The 16962-nt window shown below is 44.6% G+C and overlaps 1 protein-coding gene across 3 annotated transcripts in view; it reads right to left on the minus strand.

The window, feature by feature from the left end:
- The window catches only part of LOC147008492 (myelin-associated neurite-outgrowth inhibitor-like), a 66354-nt gene that overhangs the window by 28286 nt on the left and 21106 nt on the right, over nt 1-16962 (minus strand). For all 3 annotated transcript variants that reach the window (XM_085864512.1, XM_085864513.1, XM_085864511.1), the window contains exons 4-5: nt 16260-16411; nt 14140-14320 (exon numbers count right to left, since the gene is read on the minus strand). In XM_085864512.1, the coding sequence (XP_085720638.1) occupies nt 14140-14320; nt 16260-16411 (333 nt within the window). The remainder of the gene's footprint in view (nt 1-14139; nt 14321-16259; nt 16412-16962) is intronic.

The raw sequence follows: 16962 nt of genomic DNA on the forward strand, positions 1-16962 counted from the left end.
CAGGTCTGATATACCGGAGGAGGGAGTAACCAGGGAGATATACTAGGTAACTAGGGAGTCAGAGACGTCTTGAAGGAAGAAAGTTCTGTTAAGTAGTTTATGTCTGGTTTGTCAGTGGCAACCTGTATGGAGAGATCTGTCAGGTTTGAATGAAGGCCCCAGATGTTTGAGGTCCACATTGTTGAGGAAGAGGGAGGGGAAGAGGCTTTGGTTGCAGGGGAGGGGAGGGGGAGGGTAGGATAAGGGAAGAGGAGGGAGGGGGGAGGTAAGGAGAGTTGTTGAAAGAGTGTGGGGGATTGCAGAAGAGTTAGGGGAGAGGACTGGATGATGAGGAAAAAGGCTCGGTGGTGATGTGTTGAGGTGGAGTGGAGTATTAAGAGAGGGAGCAGAGGGCAGTTGAAGATTGGAGAAGGTAGAGTGATGAGATGGAGGTGAGAGGGCAGGGGAAGGAGGCAGCTTTGTAGATGAGAAGGGGGAGTAACTTTGAGAAGTGGGAGTGAGGGGGGAGATTGGAGGGAGAAGGGTGAGTGGAGTTTTTGAGAAAGGTGAGAGGGAAGCTTGTGGGGGGGGGAAGAGTGTGAAGGTTGCTTTGAGAGGGAGGGGAGATGATAAGAGCAGGCACAGCCAAGTTACAGGAGGGTGATGGGAGAGGTGGGGAGTGGGGAAGGATGAGAGTTGCTCATGGTATGGTGAAGAAGGGAGCAGGCAGGGGGAGGTACAAGATTTGAGGGGTTGGGAAGAGAAGGAGGTGTGATGAGAGGAAAGAAGAAGCATGTTTGTGGTGTTGAAGAGTGTACTGATTGAGAGAGTAAGATATCTGTTAGGTTAGAATGAAGCCCTCAGATGTTAGGACACCACACACTTTGGGACAACAGAGCAGGAGCTGATACTGAAACAGAAGACAGTGAAGAGGTGCTAAGAGCAGAGGTAGGATGAGGGGCAAGATGGGAGGGGTAAGGAGAGGGGATAACAGTTGAGGGGTTAGGAGAAGGTAGATTTAAGTCGGTGGAGGGAATTGGAACTGAGGTTGGAAAAAAAGGACGACTGATGGAACACGAACATGCATTGCAAACTGGGACTTTAAATTTTTTAAAGTCAGAGATGCGATTAAAGACAATATGTGAGGGATGCAATAAAGGAGAATTAAGAGAATGGAGAAAAGAAACGTTGTAACCGTGGGATGTTTTATACAAAGGATGAAGGAAAGGTTGAAATTGAAAAGTCTTTTGAAGAAGAAAAAGAGTAGTGAATTATGTCACAATACCGAGAACCACACGTGTGAAAGAGGAAGTTGAAACATTTTAAGAGATCATTTTTTTTGTTTTTACTTTTCATAAAGATTGCATAGGATTCGGTAAAAGGTTGAAGAAAATTATTTGTATGTTTTTGGGTATGTATGTATGTATGTATGTGGATGTGTGGGGTGTTTATACGTGTGTGTGTGTGTGTGTGTGTGTGTGTGTGTGTGTGTGTGTGTGTGTGTGTGTGTGTGTGTGTGTGTGTGTGTGTGTGTGTGTGTGTGCGCGCGCGCGCGCGCGCGTGATGTTATGTCAAGCTTTCTTCATGGGACTACGGTGCAGTAATTTGTCTTTATTTTGATTTTTTGATATATACATATAAAGGGTGGTGCAGAGCCGACTGACACATTTCAGACCGTTTTCTTGTCCGAGGGGTGGAATTTAAGGGGTACGGCTACATGCAAAACAAGAGAGGATTTGATGCTATTTTTGTTTTTCTGTTTTTTTCAGGCAGGCCACCTTTCTGATGTTATCTTCCATAAATTAAAAAAATTGCAAGCTTTGAACATAAACCTCGTGTGTTTCATTTCATCCCTCTCTTGCTTTTGAAAAAAATTATCGCATATCTAAATGTGCCAGTCAGCTCTGCACCACCCTGTATATACAGTGTGTATATATGTGTATATATTGGGTGGTCGCTAGACTACCCTTAGTCTCAGGTTTTCCGTCTGTCTGTTTGTTTGTATGTAATGGACAGCTCTGGAGGCCAAAGGAGTCAACCGATTTTGATGAAACTTGACTGGTAGGTTCATACCAGGATCTAGTTGTATGCTTTTGAGCAATGTTGCTATGGGCGCCACCGTTGCTCAGCAACGGGACTTTGATATTTTTGAAAAAATCCGAAAAATATTTTTACATATTTTCTTTTCGAAAATCTAAAATCGGCTTCCGCGCTTTTATGCGCACTATAATCAACATCTTTGTCAAAAAATTTCAGCCCGATCCGTCAAAAACTGTTTGACGAGTACACAATTATATTACTATATGCTTTCACCCCTATGTTCGCGTTGGGATTCCCTAACGTAGGGTTAGGGAAATGAACACAAATGATGAATAGACAGTTGCTCGTCATGTTCCTATATGGAACAACGAATGGCAAAAATGCCATCTGATGTGTTCTCTTATCGACATATTTCAAATTCGCCTTAGTCTAGCGACCACCCATGTCGCCTATCGGCGTGTGTGTGTGTGTGTGTGTGTGTGTGTGTGTGTGTGTGTGTGTGTGTGTGTGTGTGTGTGTGTGTGTGTGTGTGTGTGTGTGTGTGTGTACACACTCACGGCGATCACGGAGAAACAAGCCCCGCCTTCCCAGGTTTCATGCGAGCAGGCCACGCCGCGGAGGCGGAGGATATTGGCGTGATCGAGAGGAAGGTCAGGCTAGCGCATTTTGAGAGGTGAGAGAGGGAGGGGGGGAGAGAGAGAGAGAGAGAGAGAGAGAGAGAGAGAGAGAGAGAGAGAGAGAGAGAGAGAGAGAGAGAGAGAGAGAGAGAGAGAGAGAGAGAGAGAGAGAGAGAGAGAGAGAGAGAGAGAGAGAGAGAGAGAGAGAGAGAGAGAGAGCACATATGAGAGGAGGCGTGAGTTCAGGGTGAGCGCACGCACGAAGTAAGATGCTGGCCTTTGGCTCTTGGTTGAGTCGTAAGAAACAGACCCCGAGCTTCGTGTATGTCATAGCCGGTCAGTGAGGACGATCAATGCATGAAGCAGCTATACGTCTGAGCCTTGATGTTGAATGCCGCTCGCGGAGTGCCTGACGTACGTTTGTCCTGCTACGAGAGAAGTGAAGGCGACATTTGAGTGCATCTGCACACGGGAATAGAAGCGCATCGATTGCAAGTTCCACAGGGACCAGCTCTGGGCCAAGCTCAGGACAAGAATAGTTGAAAGCAAAGGTTTTCTTTTTATTTTGTTTTCCCTTTGTCTGTATTTGAGTCTGTGTGAAGAGGCACCTCGACTTTAGGATTTATTTCATTATAATTACCTTTTGAATGATTGTCCTTTGTAAATATTTGTGTATTTTCATTTTATGTATTCCTTTTAAGAAGCCGTATCTTGTATTTGGAGTGGGGTGCGAATATAAACCACCTGTGGATCCATTTCATTCCTCGTGCTCTTCCACCCCTCTGCCAAGCCCCATGCCCTTCAAGCATGTGTGATAATCTCGGAGGATCCGTCCGCCTCCTATTAATAAGGAACCGCTCGGCATTCTGGGGACTGGCGGTGTTAACCGTCCGTCACCACAATTTGGATCGGGGGGTTAACCTGGGCCGGCCACCTCCACGACAATATTATAGTTTTGCATTTTTCATTAATTTTTTGAAATTTGTTTTTCACTTGGAAATTGTGGGTTATGATGTATAAAGGTGGAAAAAGTCTGATTTCTTGCAATATAATTGCAGGTGATAATGCAACAAAAGGTGAAAAATTTGAAAGGGGGAGTAGACTTTCCATAGGCACATTCAATGTAAATGTATATGTGTGTGTGTGTGTGTGTATATATATATATATATATATATATATATATATATATATATATATATATATATATATATATATATATATATATATATATATATATATATATATATATATATATATATATATATATATATATATATATATATATATATATATATATATATATATATATATATATATATATATATATATATATATATATATATATACTGTATATCCATATCCATCCAAGTCCAGTACATATACGAGGTGTGTTCAAAAAGTATCCAACCTTAATTTTTCATGCGTAAACAAATGAAGCTAGGGAGGCGTGGTTTGGTGCACGTATGTAGGCGATCCGAATCCGTATGCGTGAATATTTTCCTGCCTGCAGAAGCTGTCAGTCGCCGAAAGACCGCCGATGAGTGAGGAAGTATAAGTGAGCGCCGTCGGATTTTCGTTTTTGACAAAATGACGGAAAAACTTGAACAACGCTACTGCATCAAATTTTGTGTAAAGCTTGGCGATTCCCAAGTGGAAACTATCCGCAAGATTCAACAGGCCTTCGGGAACGACGCAATGGGAACCACACATATAAAAGAGTGGTACAACCGCTTCAAAGATGGTCGCACATCAGTGGAAAGTGAAGCACGTTCTGGTAGGCCATCAACATCCCGAAATGAGATCGTCATTGACCAAGTGAGGACCCTGCTGATGCAGGATCGTCGAATCACGATCAGAGAACTTGCAGACGAGGCGGGCGTCAGCATTGGATCCATTGATTCCATTGTGACTGAGGATTTGGGCTTCAGGAGAATCTCAGCGAAGTTCGTCGCAAAAGCTGCTAACGATCAAGCAGAAGCAAGATCGCACAGGACATGCTGGAGACTGTGAACAGCGATCCGAACTTCTATAACACAGTGATCACTGGCGATGAGACCAGTGATCCGTCATTTTGTCAAAAACAAAAATCCGACGGCGCTCACTTACACTTCCTCACTCATCGGCGGTCTGTCGGCGACTGACAGCTTCTGCAGGCGGGAAAATATTCACGCATACAGATTAGGATCGCATACATACGTGCACCAAACCACGCCTCCCTAGCTTCATTTGTTTATGCATGAAAAATTAAGGTTGGATACTTTTTGAACACACCTCGTATGTATATATGTATTGTGGTTCAAATGTCATTGTACTCTTTGGATTGTACAATATATCTAATCTATGGTGCATCAAACGCCTCCGACAAGGTTGGATATGGGGGACATTTCAATGAGATCCGTCCGACCGACCGACCGATCATCTATCTATGTACTTTTGTGGATGTGATATTTCAAAAACCCTTGAACCTTCAGCTTTCAAATTGCAGATATCTCTTCCTCGTGACATTATCTCAACTTGATTAGATTACTGCTGTGTTTGGCTGAATTCTGTTGCCATGGCAACCATCTGGTCTCAAAGTCTTATGGTCTCAAAGTTTCCACCTCCATGTGTGCGTGCATACATGAGTGTGTGAACGCAAGTTGCTGTTATTGGCTGCTATCTCCACACGTGGGTGCATGTGTGCGTGCAAGTTGCTGTTGTTGGCTGCCATCTCCACACGTGGGTGGGTTTCAGGAGATGGAATGGACACCCACCAGATATCAAAGTATCCACCTCCATGTGTGTGTCGTTGGTTGGTATCTCCATATCTGGATTTATCTGTGGCTGGCGTGCCTGCCTCACATCTTGCTCAGCTTGACACCGTGGAAACCAAGCCCTTTAAGATTATTGAAATCTCCGGCGATGAAGCCAAATCTATAGGCCTATCATTTCGCCATCACAGACGAGTCAGTGGCCTCACTGTCTTCCACCATCTCCTTTCTGGTCTTGCACCCTCTGCTCTTTCTATGCTTTAACCCCGCCCCCCCTCCCTCAGTTTTCTCCAGGGCTCAGATGGTCCACCGTCAACCCCCTTCCGGTGAAACTCCCTAAATCGAGGATCACTGCTCACCTCGGCCCATTTGTTCCTCTTTTTTCCCACATGAAGAACCAACTTCCACATCCTCTTCATTCAAATTCTTCCCTCCAGGTCTTGAAGACAGCTGTTCACCACCATCTCAGATCGTCCCCATGATTTTCCGACCCCCCTTAACCCCACCACAATTACCTGCATAATGAAAAAAAAATTACAGGGAAGAGGATGATAAACTTCCGAGCTAGAAGGAGCGGAAGTGTGGAGCTGCACGAAGCAGACACACGAAGTATGGCGAAACAAGGGCAATAAGAAAGTCTCAATGAGGCATAAGGCAGAAAACCATGAGGTGTGATGGTGGGATGGAACTGCAAGCAGAGTTTGAGGAAGATGTTGAGTTGCAGAGAGCCACCGAAGTGGCTGTTAATACATATTGAGCAGCTTGGCCTGGCTTAAGGATGAGTGGTTAGTGGGACCCTATATCTGTTCACCTAGGCGAATGGGAAGCCCCTATAAGCAATTTAAAGCAAGCTGAGACGGAACGTCAATTTTACGTTTCCCTCAAGCACCACGCCTCGCACCCCTCTTGTCTCATGTCTCATCAAATCTCATTTGAGTCTGCCACAGCAACCGCTCGTTGGACACAAGGTCCCACCAGTGATAGCCAAGAATTCTCCAAAGAGACCTCGTTACAAAGAAATTAAGTCTCCGTCTCAGATCCCTGGTCAGAGTCCAAGTTTCACATCCGTAGAGCAAGACTGGAAGCACCAAGGACCTGAACACTTGGACTTTCGTCGTGCACAGGTACCGACACAACGCCACACCCCATGTTTCAGTGAATCCATGACTCCCCAGGCCCGACCCAGATGTCTGCTGACCTCTGACTCACAGCCAGCAGAGACATGAATATCACTGCCATCCTCACCTCACCACAAACATCCTCACCACAAACAGGAACAGACAGGACAGCAGCATCCAAGATGTCATTGAAAACCTGGATCTTAGTTTTGACCCAGGAAACCCGTAATCCCAGCAGCTCTGACTCCTCATTCAGCACCTCGAGGGCCCCCAAAAGGATATCTAGAGTCTCCGCAAAGATGACTGCATCATCTGCGAAATCAAGGTCAGAGATCTTGACATTCCCAAATGATGCACCGCAGCTTGATCTCTCCGACATCCTCCCCAGAATCCAGTGCACACAAGTGCTGAAAAGTATGGGGGCCAGTACAAACCGTTGACCAACTCAACTAACAACTGGAAATAAGTCAGAGATGGTATCACCACATCTCACAGCACTCTCAGTGCCAGAGTATAGTTCAGACATCAGATTCATCAATTTTGGTGGCACCCTACAAAGACCAAGAATCCTCCAGAGGCCATCGCGATTCAATAAATCAAACGCTTTACAGAGATCAACAGAAGCTGCAAGCAGCCCCTACCGAAACTCTTGCCTGCGTTCGGTGAGGACCTCGAAGAGCGAGGATGCGGTGAATTGTTGACCTCTTTGGTGTAAAGCCTGACTGCTCTGGACGATGGTGCTCAAGCAGATGGTGGCGAACCCTCTCAATAATTATCCGAACAAAGACCTTGCCCGGCACTGAGAGCAGTCACCCTTCGGTTGTTGTTGAAGTCTTGGCGATCACCCTTCCCTTTCCAGAGAGGGACAACAAGGCCCATCTTCCAGTCAGTTGGGTTGATGCCTGTGTTCCAGACAGAGCACAGAACTGCATGCAACGACATAAGTACAGCATTTCCACCAGCCTTGATAAGTTCAGCGTGGATACCACAGATCCCAGGAGCTTTACGCCATTTCAACTGGTTTACCGCAGCCTGTGTTTCCAAAAAGGAAGGTGCACCACAGTTGATTGGAGAGTCAACAATACGGATAGCAACACGCCTGACATCCAACTCAACACCTGGTGGATCAGGCTGGTGTAGCCGCTCAAAGTAACAAGCCCAGTGGGCCTTCACTCCGGACTCCTCTGTCAAGAGCTAACCACCCTCTTCTCAAAGTGCAGTACACCGAGGAACGGGCTTGGAGGAATGCAATGCGCGAATTCCCCTGTATGGAGGACGAGAATCACCTGACGACGGTTATGCTCGACTTCCTCACAGATTCCTTGCACATCGGCCTCGTTTTCCACCCTTCGTGCACATCCAGTTTTACGCCTCAGCTCCCTGAACAGCTCAGCTGTGCCATTCCGACTGGCCCTGCGACTCTGGTCAACGGTATCCATTGTCCCTTGAGACAAAATTCTTCTTCAACCCACGGTGAGTTTCAGGACATCTACCAGCAACATCAAGGATGGTGGTCTTGAAGGCACTCCACAACTCTGCAGAATTCCCCAAAGCACTCAGATCCCCCAAATCTCCACTCAGCCTGTTCGCAAACTCCTCAGCTACCCTCTGATCCTCAAGCTTGCCAACACCCAGCCAAGGCTGGGATAGTACCATTCTCCTGGATTTAAGCTGCAACTTCAGAGTTGCTACAACAAGCCGGTGGTCAGTATTGAGGAACTGAGCACTCCGGTAAACCCGGCAGTTCTGGATCATCCTCCAGCGATCATCAACGAGCACATGGTGAATCTCCTTTGCCACACCGCCAGCGATGGAAAACCAAGTCCAGCGATGAGCCTGTGAGCGCTGAAACCATGAACCAGCCACCCTAAGACAATGACTTCCTGCAAAGTCAAGGAACTTAGTGCTATTCAGGTTCACAGTTCCAGACTCATGGGGACCAACACATCAGTCATAACCATCCCTATCAGTTCCAGTCGATGCAATGAAATCCTTCAAGACTTGAAGAGTATCTCGCCTGGAGCACTAATCAACCACAGACTCGAGTGTGCATTGAATGCGTCCCTCATGGTGAGATAACTCGCCTCAGTCGGAGCATATACAGAGATCAGGGAAATGACACCAAGGAATGACGAATCCTTAGTCTCATACTATGCTCGTTGACCCGTGTTTCCTCAATTATCATTGGAGTCAGCCTGTTGGACACAGCAACAGCAACTCCTTGGGTATGGTAACCATCAGAGCGACCAGACCAATTGCATGTGTAACTATCCACCAGGATCTCACTGCAATCCGGTCCCCGAACCTCAGAGAGTGCTGCAATACCGATGTCCAAACGCTTGAGCTCAGATGATAATAAAGACAGATGATCATCCTCTCTTCGTGATAGGACATTACAGGCATGCACCCGAAGGGACCACCTCAGGTTAACCCTAACGAGACCGCTGTCTAGTGGACGACGCCTCAGCACCACCCCGACACTCACTACCGCAATCTCACCCGGTAAGGTTACCCCGTGTTTTTCCGTTTTCTCATGATTGGGGGTCCCGAAGGCTTTTCCCCAATCCCATCATCCGGTGAGGTGCCCTGTGAAGGGCAGCTGCACAGGAGGTACTCCCACGGAGTGGGTTTTCAGATTTTTTTTTTAATGCTTTTCGTATGTTTTGGGGAATGAAGGATTTTACGGTGGCCGGAGTACAAATCCTGCCACCAACCTCCTAATAAAAAGTAACCCAACTGCAGGAGGACGTCCGCAGACACAGTTGGGCACATCGTCCCTATAATTTGGATGCTTTGTGCTCAAGCAGATGGTGGCGAACCTCACAAGCCCCAAGTCATAAACTGCCTCCTTCCCAAACCCCAAGTCCTCAATCCCCGCATCCAAACCCCAAATCCTCACCCAACCTCTCCCAACCCTAAATCCCCTCCCCCACTCCAATCCTTCAACCTCAACCTCAACCTCCCCCCAACACAACTCCTCAACCTCCCCTACCCCACCCCACCCCACCCCACCGGAAGTGCTCACTTCCCCTCCCCTCCCAACCCGAAGGTGTCAATCCCCTCCCCACTTCAATCCTTCAAACCCCCTCTCCACCACAACTCAACCCTTCCCTGCCATCGAAATTCCTCATGTCCCACACCCCCAAAGCCCCAACCTCCCACTCCCAACTCTGTCCCATCTTTGCTCTCCACCCCCCCTCCCCTCCCAATCCCAATTCTGTCCTCCCTCCTCACCCTCCTTCAGAAATATGATGTGAAGTAGTATCTTCACATCATATTTCTGTGAAGGTAGCAGTGCTCACCGGCGGCCTCGAGAATATAGACGATTCATTCACTTTTCTCCACCATTTCTATTATAATGCACGAGTTCCACTTCCACTTGCAAGATTGAGAAAATATCTGACGAATAAGTCATAAATTTATCAAAAATATAGTGGCAATTTTATTTTTTTGATTAAGCTGTCATGTAAAGTGAATTTCCCATGCTCGAATGAATTGGATCAATCTACAATCAGTGCATGTTTTTACATCTATTATCAGTAACCTGTTAGCATCTCATCAATATGCAATTATGCATGAGGGACTTCATTGGCTTCAATTTGTCAACAAGGAGATCATTAATTTATTGCCTGGATTACACAAGTGGATCTTTCAGTCATTTGTTTGCTTTTGTCCTTGTCATGTGTTTGGATTAGTCAACAAGTGGATCTTTCATTGTTATTAGTTTGCATTTTCATTTTAGCTTTACTATGATATTTGTTCATGCAAAATGAAAAGTGCTCCAGAAGGGGACTGCAGCCGACAACACAGGGAATTACCTCTTAATGCTGAATAATCTCTCATCAACACCTTTACAAAACAACTAGAATGGCACTTGGTAGAGCGCATACCTACATCAAGATGAACGGTTTATGTTTTGTATCCCACTGATGGGCCGGATCTGGATCCGGACCTGAACCAAATCTAATCGGCTTGTTCTTGTCACCTACCAAACTCATCCAACAAGTTTTGTCATAACCTATGCACAACTTGAAATACTATGCGATACTGTACATCGTTTTTGGTCCCATCTTTGAATGATGAAGAATCACTTGAAAAAATAAAAAAATTCTCCTATCTGGATATTCATCAAAATCAAATAATTTTGTCCTTGTCACACACCCAACATGTCCACCAAGCCAAGCTTCAGCCGAATCCTTCCATGACATAACTTTTTTTTTTATCCTGATGATAGACAAGACAAGGGTGAAAACATAACCTCCATCTACTTCTGATGGCAGAGGTAACAAAGGTCTCCGAAGACGTTTGTCTGCATGGGGGTTGTGGCTTTTTCTGAGATAGTGCATGGTTCATTCAACACCTCTGGGAAGGGAAAACTTGGCAAGATATCAGCAAGATTTTCTTCAGCGTCCTCTTTTTGTGTCCAGTTCTGCATATTTACAGGATCTCACTGTGTCCTGGATGAATAGGAACTATTAGGCCAGCAGTAAACCTCGATAAAGGGCTATATTTTAGGAGTTTAATCACAAGGCTTGACACAAAGCTACAACAGGTCTCATAAGAAAGATGGTGATCTCAGTAATACATTTAGCCCTGTTGTCCTCATATTTTGGTGTGCGGTCCATGACATATTCACATTTGAAGGATACACCTGTCTGAATATTTGGACCATTTCAGAAAATCACATAATGAATAACATCTTGTGGATATATCAAGTGGTGTCATCGCTTCCAAGGATATTCAGAAGTCCTTGTTGTCTGTCCACGACCTGGGGAAAAGACAGATGGAAGAGTACATCACAGAATCTCTTTGCACTGGGGGGCAGAGAAGCATGTACCAGCCAAACCCAAAATCCAAACTCAAAACGTTTTCGATTTCCAAAAAGAAAACAAAAATCCTGATTTTGAGTCAGAAAGCATTGGTTGCAATCAACCCGGAAATGGTTTTCCGCCGTGCTTTGCTATTCACTGAAGTCCACCCTGACCTGAATATGAAGCACGTCCAGAGCTATCCCATTACGTCTGTTCCGACATCTATCTTTCATGAAGATGGAGCTCCACGGAAGAACACCAAAGCAGAACTGGGGCATATTCTCAAGGGCCTAGTCGATGAAGAGCACGAAAACACTGCCAGTGATAACCAACATCGCAGCGTGTACATCAGGGATGCTATGGCTGAACTCCATATCCTGGGTGGAAATGGTGGTACCTTTGGGAACTTGGAGCAGTGTTACCTAAACCAGTTGCTTCATTGCATCAAAACACACCACACCCTCATCGATGTCTTCGACCATTATAATGATGTCAATTCTGTGAAGACAGACGAAAGAACGAGACGCCTTGCTGTTGCTGGTGGATCCCGAAGCTACCAAGTCATTGCTAGATGCCCAGTACCACAATGGACGAAATTCATGGCTCTATCATCAAACAAATCCACCTTGACACACTTCATCTGTAGTCACGTCATGCAACATGCACCAGCAGCAAAATAACTTTTAGATCACCAAGAAAAGCGGATCTATTTGGCTGGTGGCTTCTCTGATGGTTCGCTTTCAGCATGCCTTTCATCTGCAGGAATGTATCATGACAGTCAACTCGCATCAATGCAGGAAGAGGCAGATTCTCGGATATTTCTTCATGTGAAGCATGCCGATGTTGAGTTCAGACGTAACAATGTGCGTGGGTCCATTACAATCAAATCAGCAGACACTGATGTGCTTGTCTGAGCGGTCCACTACTTTCCACAGTTGCGAGACACTGCCGAAATATGGATAGAGAAAAGAACATCAGCAGGATGCAAGCTTATCCCGGTCCATCAGATATGTTACAGCTTGCTTCCAGAAATGTGTACCTGGCTTCCTGCATTTCATGCCCTGACAGGATGTGACTCTGTATCAGCATTCTTCGGCTATGGTAAAAAGAAAGCATGGAAAGCTATGAAGACACTGCATCTTCAGAATAATGGTCCACACCTCGAAGTCCTCGCCACTGACGATCTCCAGGAGGCAGTGGCTGCTTCAAGACATTTAGTCAGTGCCATGTATGATTCTCAAGGGAAATATATGGATGCACATACAAATTTGAATGATCTTCAGGAGAAACTCGCAGCGACCAAAGATGTCCCAGTGCATAAGTTGCCTCCGTCCGAACCAACTTTTCTCGAATATGTGAAGAGATCCATTCACCAAACCCGAGTATGGATGAGGGTCCACGACCAAAGAGGGTCGTGGATGGTACAGAGGAGAAGGTGTGCTGCATCCCACATTGTTTGATGGACCCACATCAGCGGAGATGTTAGATGGTCTTGTGTGTACATGCCGTGGTAGTGAACCATGTACAAACAGCTGCAGCTGCTCACAAGACAGTTTGCCTTGCACTAACGAGTGCATGTGTGCTACCAGTGACAGGCAGTGTGGCAACGAACTGTCACATGGTGACCAAAATGACACGGACAGTTATGGTTGAACATATCGAGGACACTCGCTCAAAATATATGTTTTAGTTCATTTCTCGTAGAACAATGTGTATTGGTGTAACATATAGTTATCACATCACTTGTGCAAACTTCAGTCACTATATAGTATAATTTGCTAGTAGAAATTCGTTTCAAAATATTCTCATTATATTGATATGGTAAACTGAACACATATAAAATAAAGAAAAAAATATGACAATTGGCAGATGCTCGTTTCTGTAGTTGATGATTTTCAAAGTTAGCGGTCCGGAAATTACGTCTTTTTTCTATTAAAAGTACTCAAATGTACATATATTTATCTAGTAGTAGTCCATTAAGTAACTAGTAGTATTCCCCTGTTAATTCTGCACATTTCAATACCAATCATGTAAAAATAGGGTGCATTGCTTTGTAGTTATGGCTAATTCACTGATTTTCGGAAATGGTCAAAATTTTCTAATGGGTGTATCCTTCAGGTGTGAATATTTCATGGGCTGCACACCAAAAAATGAAGACAACTGGGCAAAATGAGTTACTGAGATCCCCATCTTTCATATGAGACCTCTTGTAGCTTTGTGTCAAGCCGGTTGATTAAGTACCAAAAAAATCTGACCTATACCGCTGGCCTATAAGCATGATGTTGCCGCTGGTTGTATTTTTAACCTTCCTTTAAACAAGTACCCAAACCCTCATACCTGGACTTGCAGACATTCTGTACCATAAATGATGACCTTGTCTAAGTGATGTGTATATTTTTCCCGAACCCATTATAATATCTCTGGTTTCTCTTCCTCTTCGTTGCTGTAAATATTTTCATTATGTATTTGCTTGTATGATGCCTCGTTACGATTATGCTACGTGACACGATGACACCGGGCTTTGGAAGCTGTTTATTTTAGTGCATGACATTTAATGCATTTATTGTGTTCATTCGTCTTTTGCTTTTGTCCTCCACCCATGCTCAATAATGAATAGTTTCTCAATGCATTTTTTTAATTCTCAACATATCTACATTTATTTATTTTTACATGAAAGATCAATAATGAATTCAAATGCTCCTGAAAGCCTTTCACAGAAAAAGCAAGCCAACAAAAAAAAAAACCAACAAAAAAAAAAACCAACAAAAAAACAGCAGTCATTTAACGGGAAGAGTGGGGACAAACTTCATTCAAAAAGCAGTACCTGTCGCCATGGCAATAGAGGAAGATGGGTGTCCAGTGAGGGAAAGTGCAGGGTGAGTACGAGGCGCAGCCAGCTGGGGGTACACCTGTGCTGGGAGCCCGTTTGGTTGTACCACTGTGGTGTGATGGATCACGTGTGCTGGTGCTGGTGCATAGAGGGTTGGAGCAAGGTACATACCAGGCTGTAACGAAAACATGAAATAAGAGAATAAGAAATAAAGGTAATGCCATAATGTCTCTGACTTTGGGAGAAAGGAAAGCCTTCCAATTATATACAGTATACTGTAATCCAGAAACCCGTTGTCCCATCTTTTCGACAAGAAATTCTGCTTTCAGAAGCCAGAAAATATTAATGGCAAGATAAACTTTACTCTCCCTCCCCCCACGTCCTCAGTCCCTGAAGTGGAAATCCTGTTCTTTCATCAACTAGGTTCTAGGAAACTAACTAACTGTGTTGACAGTTGCAGTTATCGACTGACTAAAGCCAACTTTTACATATTCAACTTTTATGACGATCGCCGATGCACCTGAAAACCATGTCGACTACGATCATCAATCGCCTCACATTACTCGATTATCAAGGACTTCCATAAACTAAACTGTCGCAGACGGTCTTGTTGCGTTGCACCAGCAAATATGTGGTGGGCTTTACCGGCTGAGTGTCAATGGCTAGTAACACCTGCAACCAAATTTGCACCTGCAATTCCGCAAATGAAGCCTCATAAACATCTCTCTTCCACACCTCTCCTTGGCGACCCCTCCTCTCCTTGGCAACCCCTCCTCTGCTTGGTGACCCCTCCTCTGCTTGGTGACCCCTCCTCTGCTTGGTGACCCCTCCATTTCAGTTCCGTTATTAAAGTGTATCATGGGATTCGGAAAGGCGTACAGAGATTACCATGAAATAATTAAGTAAAAATCCCATGCCTTGAAGAGGCGTCAAAGAGAGAGGTTGACGGGGCCGAGAAATGATTGGTGTACTATTCGACACTTTGCTAATTTTTCACCTCATTCATATTGCCATTAACACAACTCACAAAGATTTTAAAAAAAAGAAGAGATGGACTCTTAATTTGATGCATTGATCACAGTGAGTTTTGAGCCCTTGATAGCATGCTTCATGCTGGGGAAAAAAAAAATGCTTTCTTCAAGGCTTGGGTCATGAACCTGGACCTCACACCACTCATGAAGTTTTGTAACAGTGATTCAAGCTATGGAGAAAAACTTTTCCCAAAGCAAAACAATTTCCAGATCATTTCTTTGATCCCCAGGATAGCATTATTAATAAATTGATATAACCGATTAAACATTAATTTTATCATCCATTGAGGCCTGTGCTGATTCTCTGAATAAGATAATTGAAATTTTCTTGACAATCAATTATATGCTTCCGCCCACGCTGCACCCAGAGCGGCCACACCACTCGTACGACCACTATCCCCCTTACCCCAACTATGCTTATGTCTGGACAGTTTTAAGTAGTTCCATGAGAAAGAATTAAATGGTGTTATACCTGAAATGCAAAATTGAGCTGCAATTGAGGTACAACTGTATTTCTGTGATGCTACATGTACATCTGTTCATGAGGATTGTTAGCTAGTACGAGACAAACATGCTCCAACTTTTTAAAACGTCACTATTTACACTGAATAGCAACATTTAGCAACATTGCAGAAAGATTGTGTCACGTGCACATGGGAGGATGGGGGGTTGGGGATGGTGAGAAGGGGGCTGTGAGATGGGGGTGAGAGAAGAAGATAGTACGCAGAAGTAGTGGGGAACACAACAGGTACTGAGAGCACAACTCAAAAGAGACATTGTTGTTTGAACAGAGGAAAGAAAATATATTCTGCAAAAAAAAAACAAGGAAATATATTCATATTCTTGACAGAGAGGTGCTCAGGAAAACTCATGAATACTTCAAAGCTCGAATCCTGGAGAGGTGACTATTCCATCAGAGAAGTGTGGAAACATTTTCTGAAGAGGAATGATAATAAAACCCACACCAGTCAGGGCAATGCAAGATGGCTTTACCCATTCGATCACCAAGCCACACCGCCACACAAAGATAGACAAGTATGAATATGCTTTTCCCGTTCTATAACTGTCCAGACATCATTTTACTTGGGCAAATTGGGCTTGGGCTGCATAGGGTGAGCGCACTGGGTAGAAGGTGAATGGATGGTAAGCCGAAGGACCAGGGGATGGCTGGTAGGCCGGTGGCGGACCTCGTGCCTGTCCTGGGGATATCTTGTACGGTGTGCTTGAACCGAATCCTGGAAAAACAAAAATGCAATGACATCAGTGAGAGGCAGACACAATGGTTTAACTTGTAGTTTGGAAAACCAAGACGTGATAATGACAAAAACATGAACAAAATTCATCGAGAATGATTTTAACAAACTTCAATAAAATTAATTACCGAACATACTGTTATGGAAATGACTCATCGGGGGTAACATTGCTTCGTATAGTTCAGTTATTTCCTTAATGAATGTCTTGGAACAAGCGTGAGGAAATTAATCGTGACATTATAAATTTATCAAGACATCCACCCTCCCTTCTGTATGTGACTAAAAACCACCAACCATATGAGCATTTTATTTAATGTTCTTCCATTTAGAATCTGTCCTTAAAAGTGGCTGGGTAGGCCATCAGGCTTCACCCTTTGAACCCTCGTGGCTGTTTCACCAGCTGCAATTCAAACCTCCATAAACTCTGGTGGCTTGTCAGTACCGACCACCACGTGTTCCTGTTTCCATACATATCACAAGCAACTTCCTGAGAAATTAGTGGCTCTGCTATATGACACCTAATCTTCGGTCTG

This window comes from Eptatretus burgeri, chromosome 18 (genome assembly GCF_056783735.1).
Source record: "Eptatretus burgeri isolate ZD-2024b chromosome 18, Ebu_testis_v1, whole genome shotgun sequence".
NCBI classification, from domain to species: domain Eukaryota; kingdom Metazoa; phylum Chordata; class Myxini; order Myxiniformes; family Myxinidae; genus Eptatretus; species Eptatretus burgeri.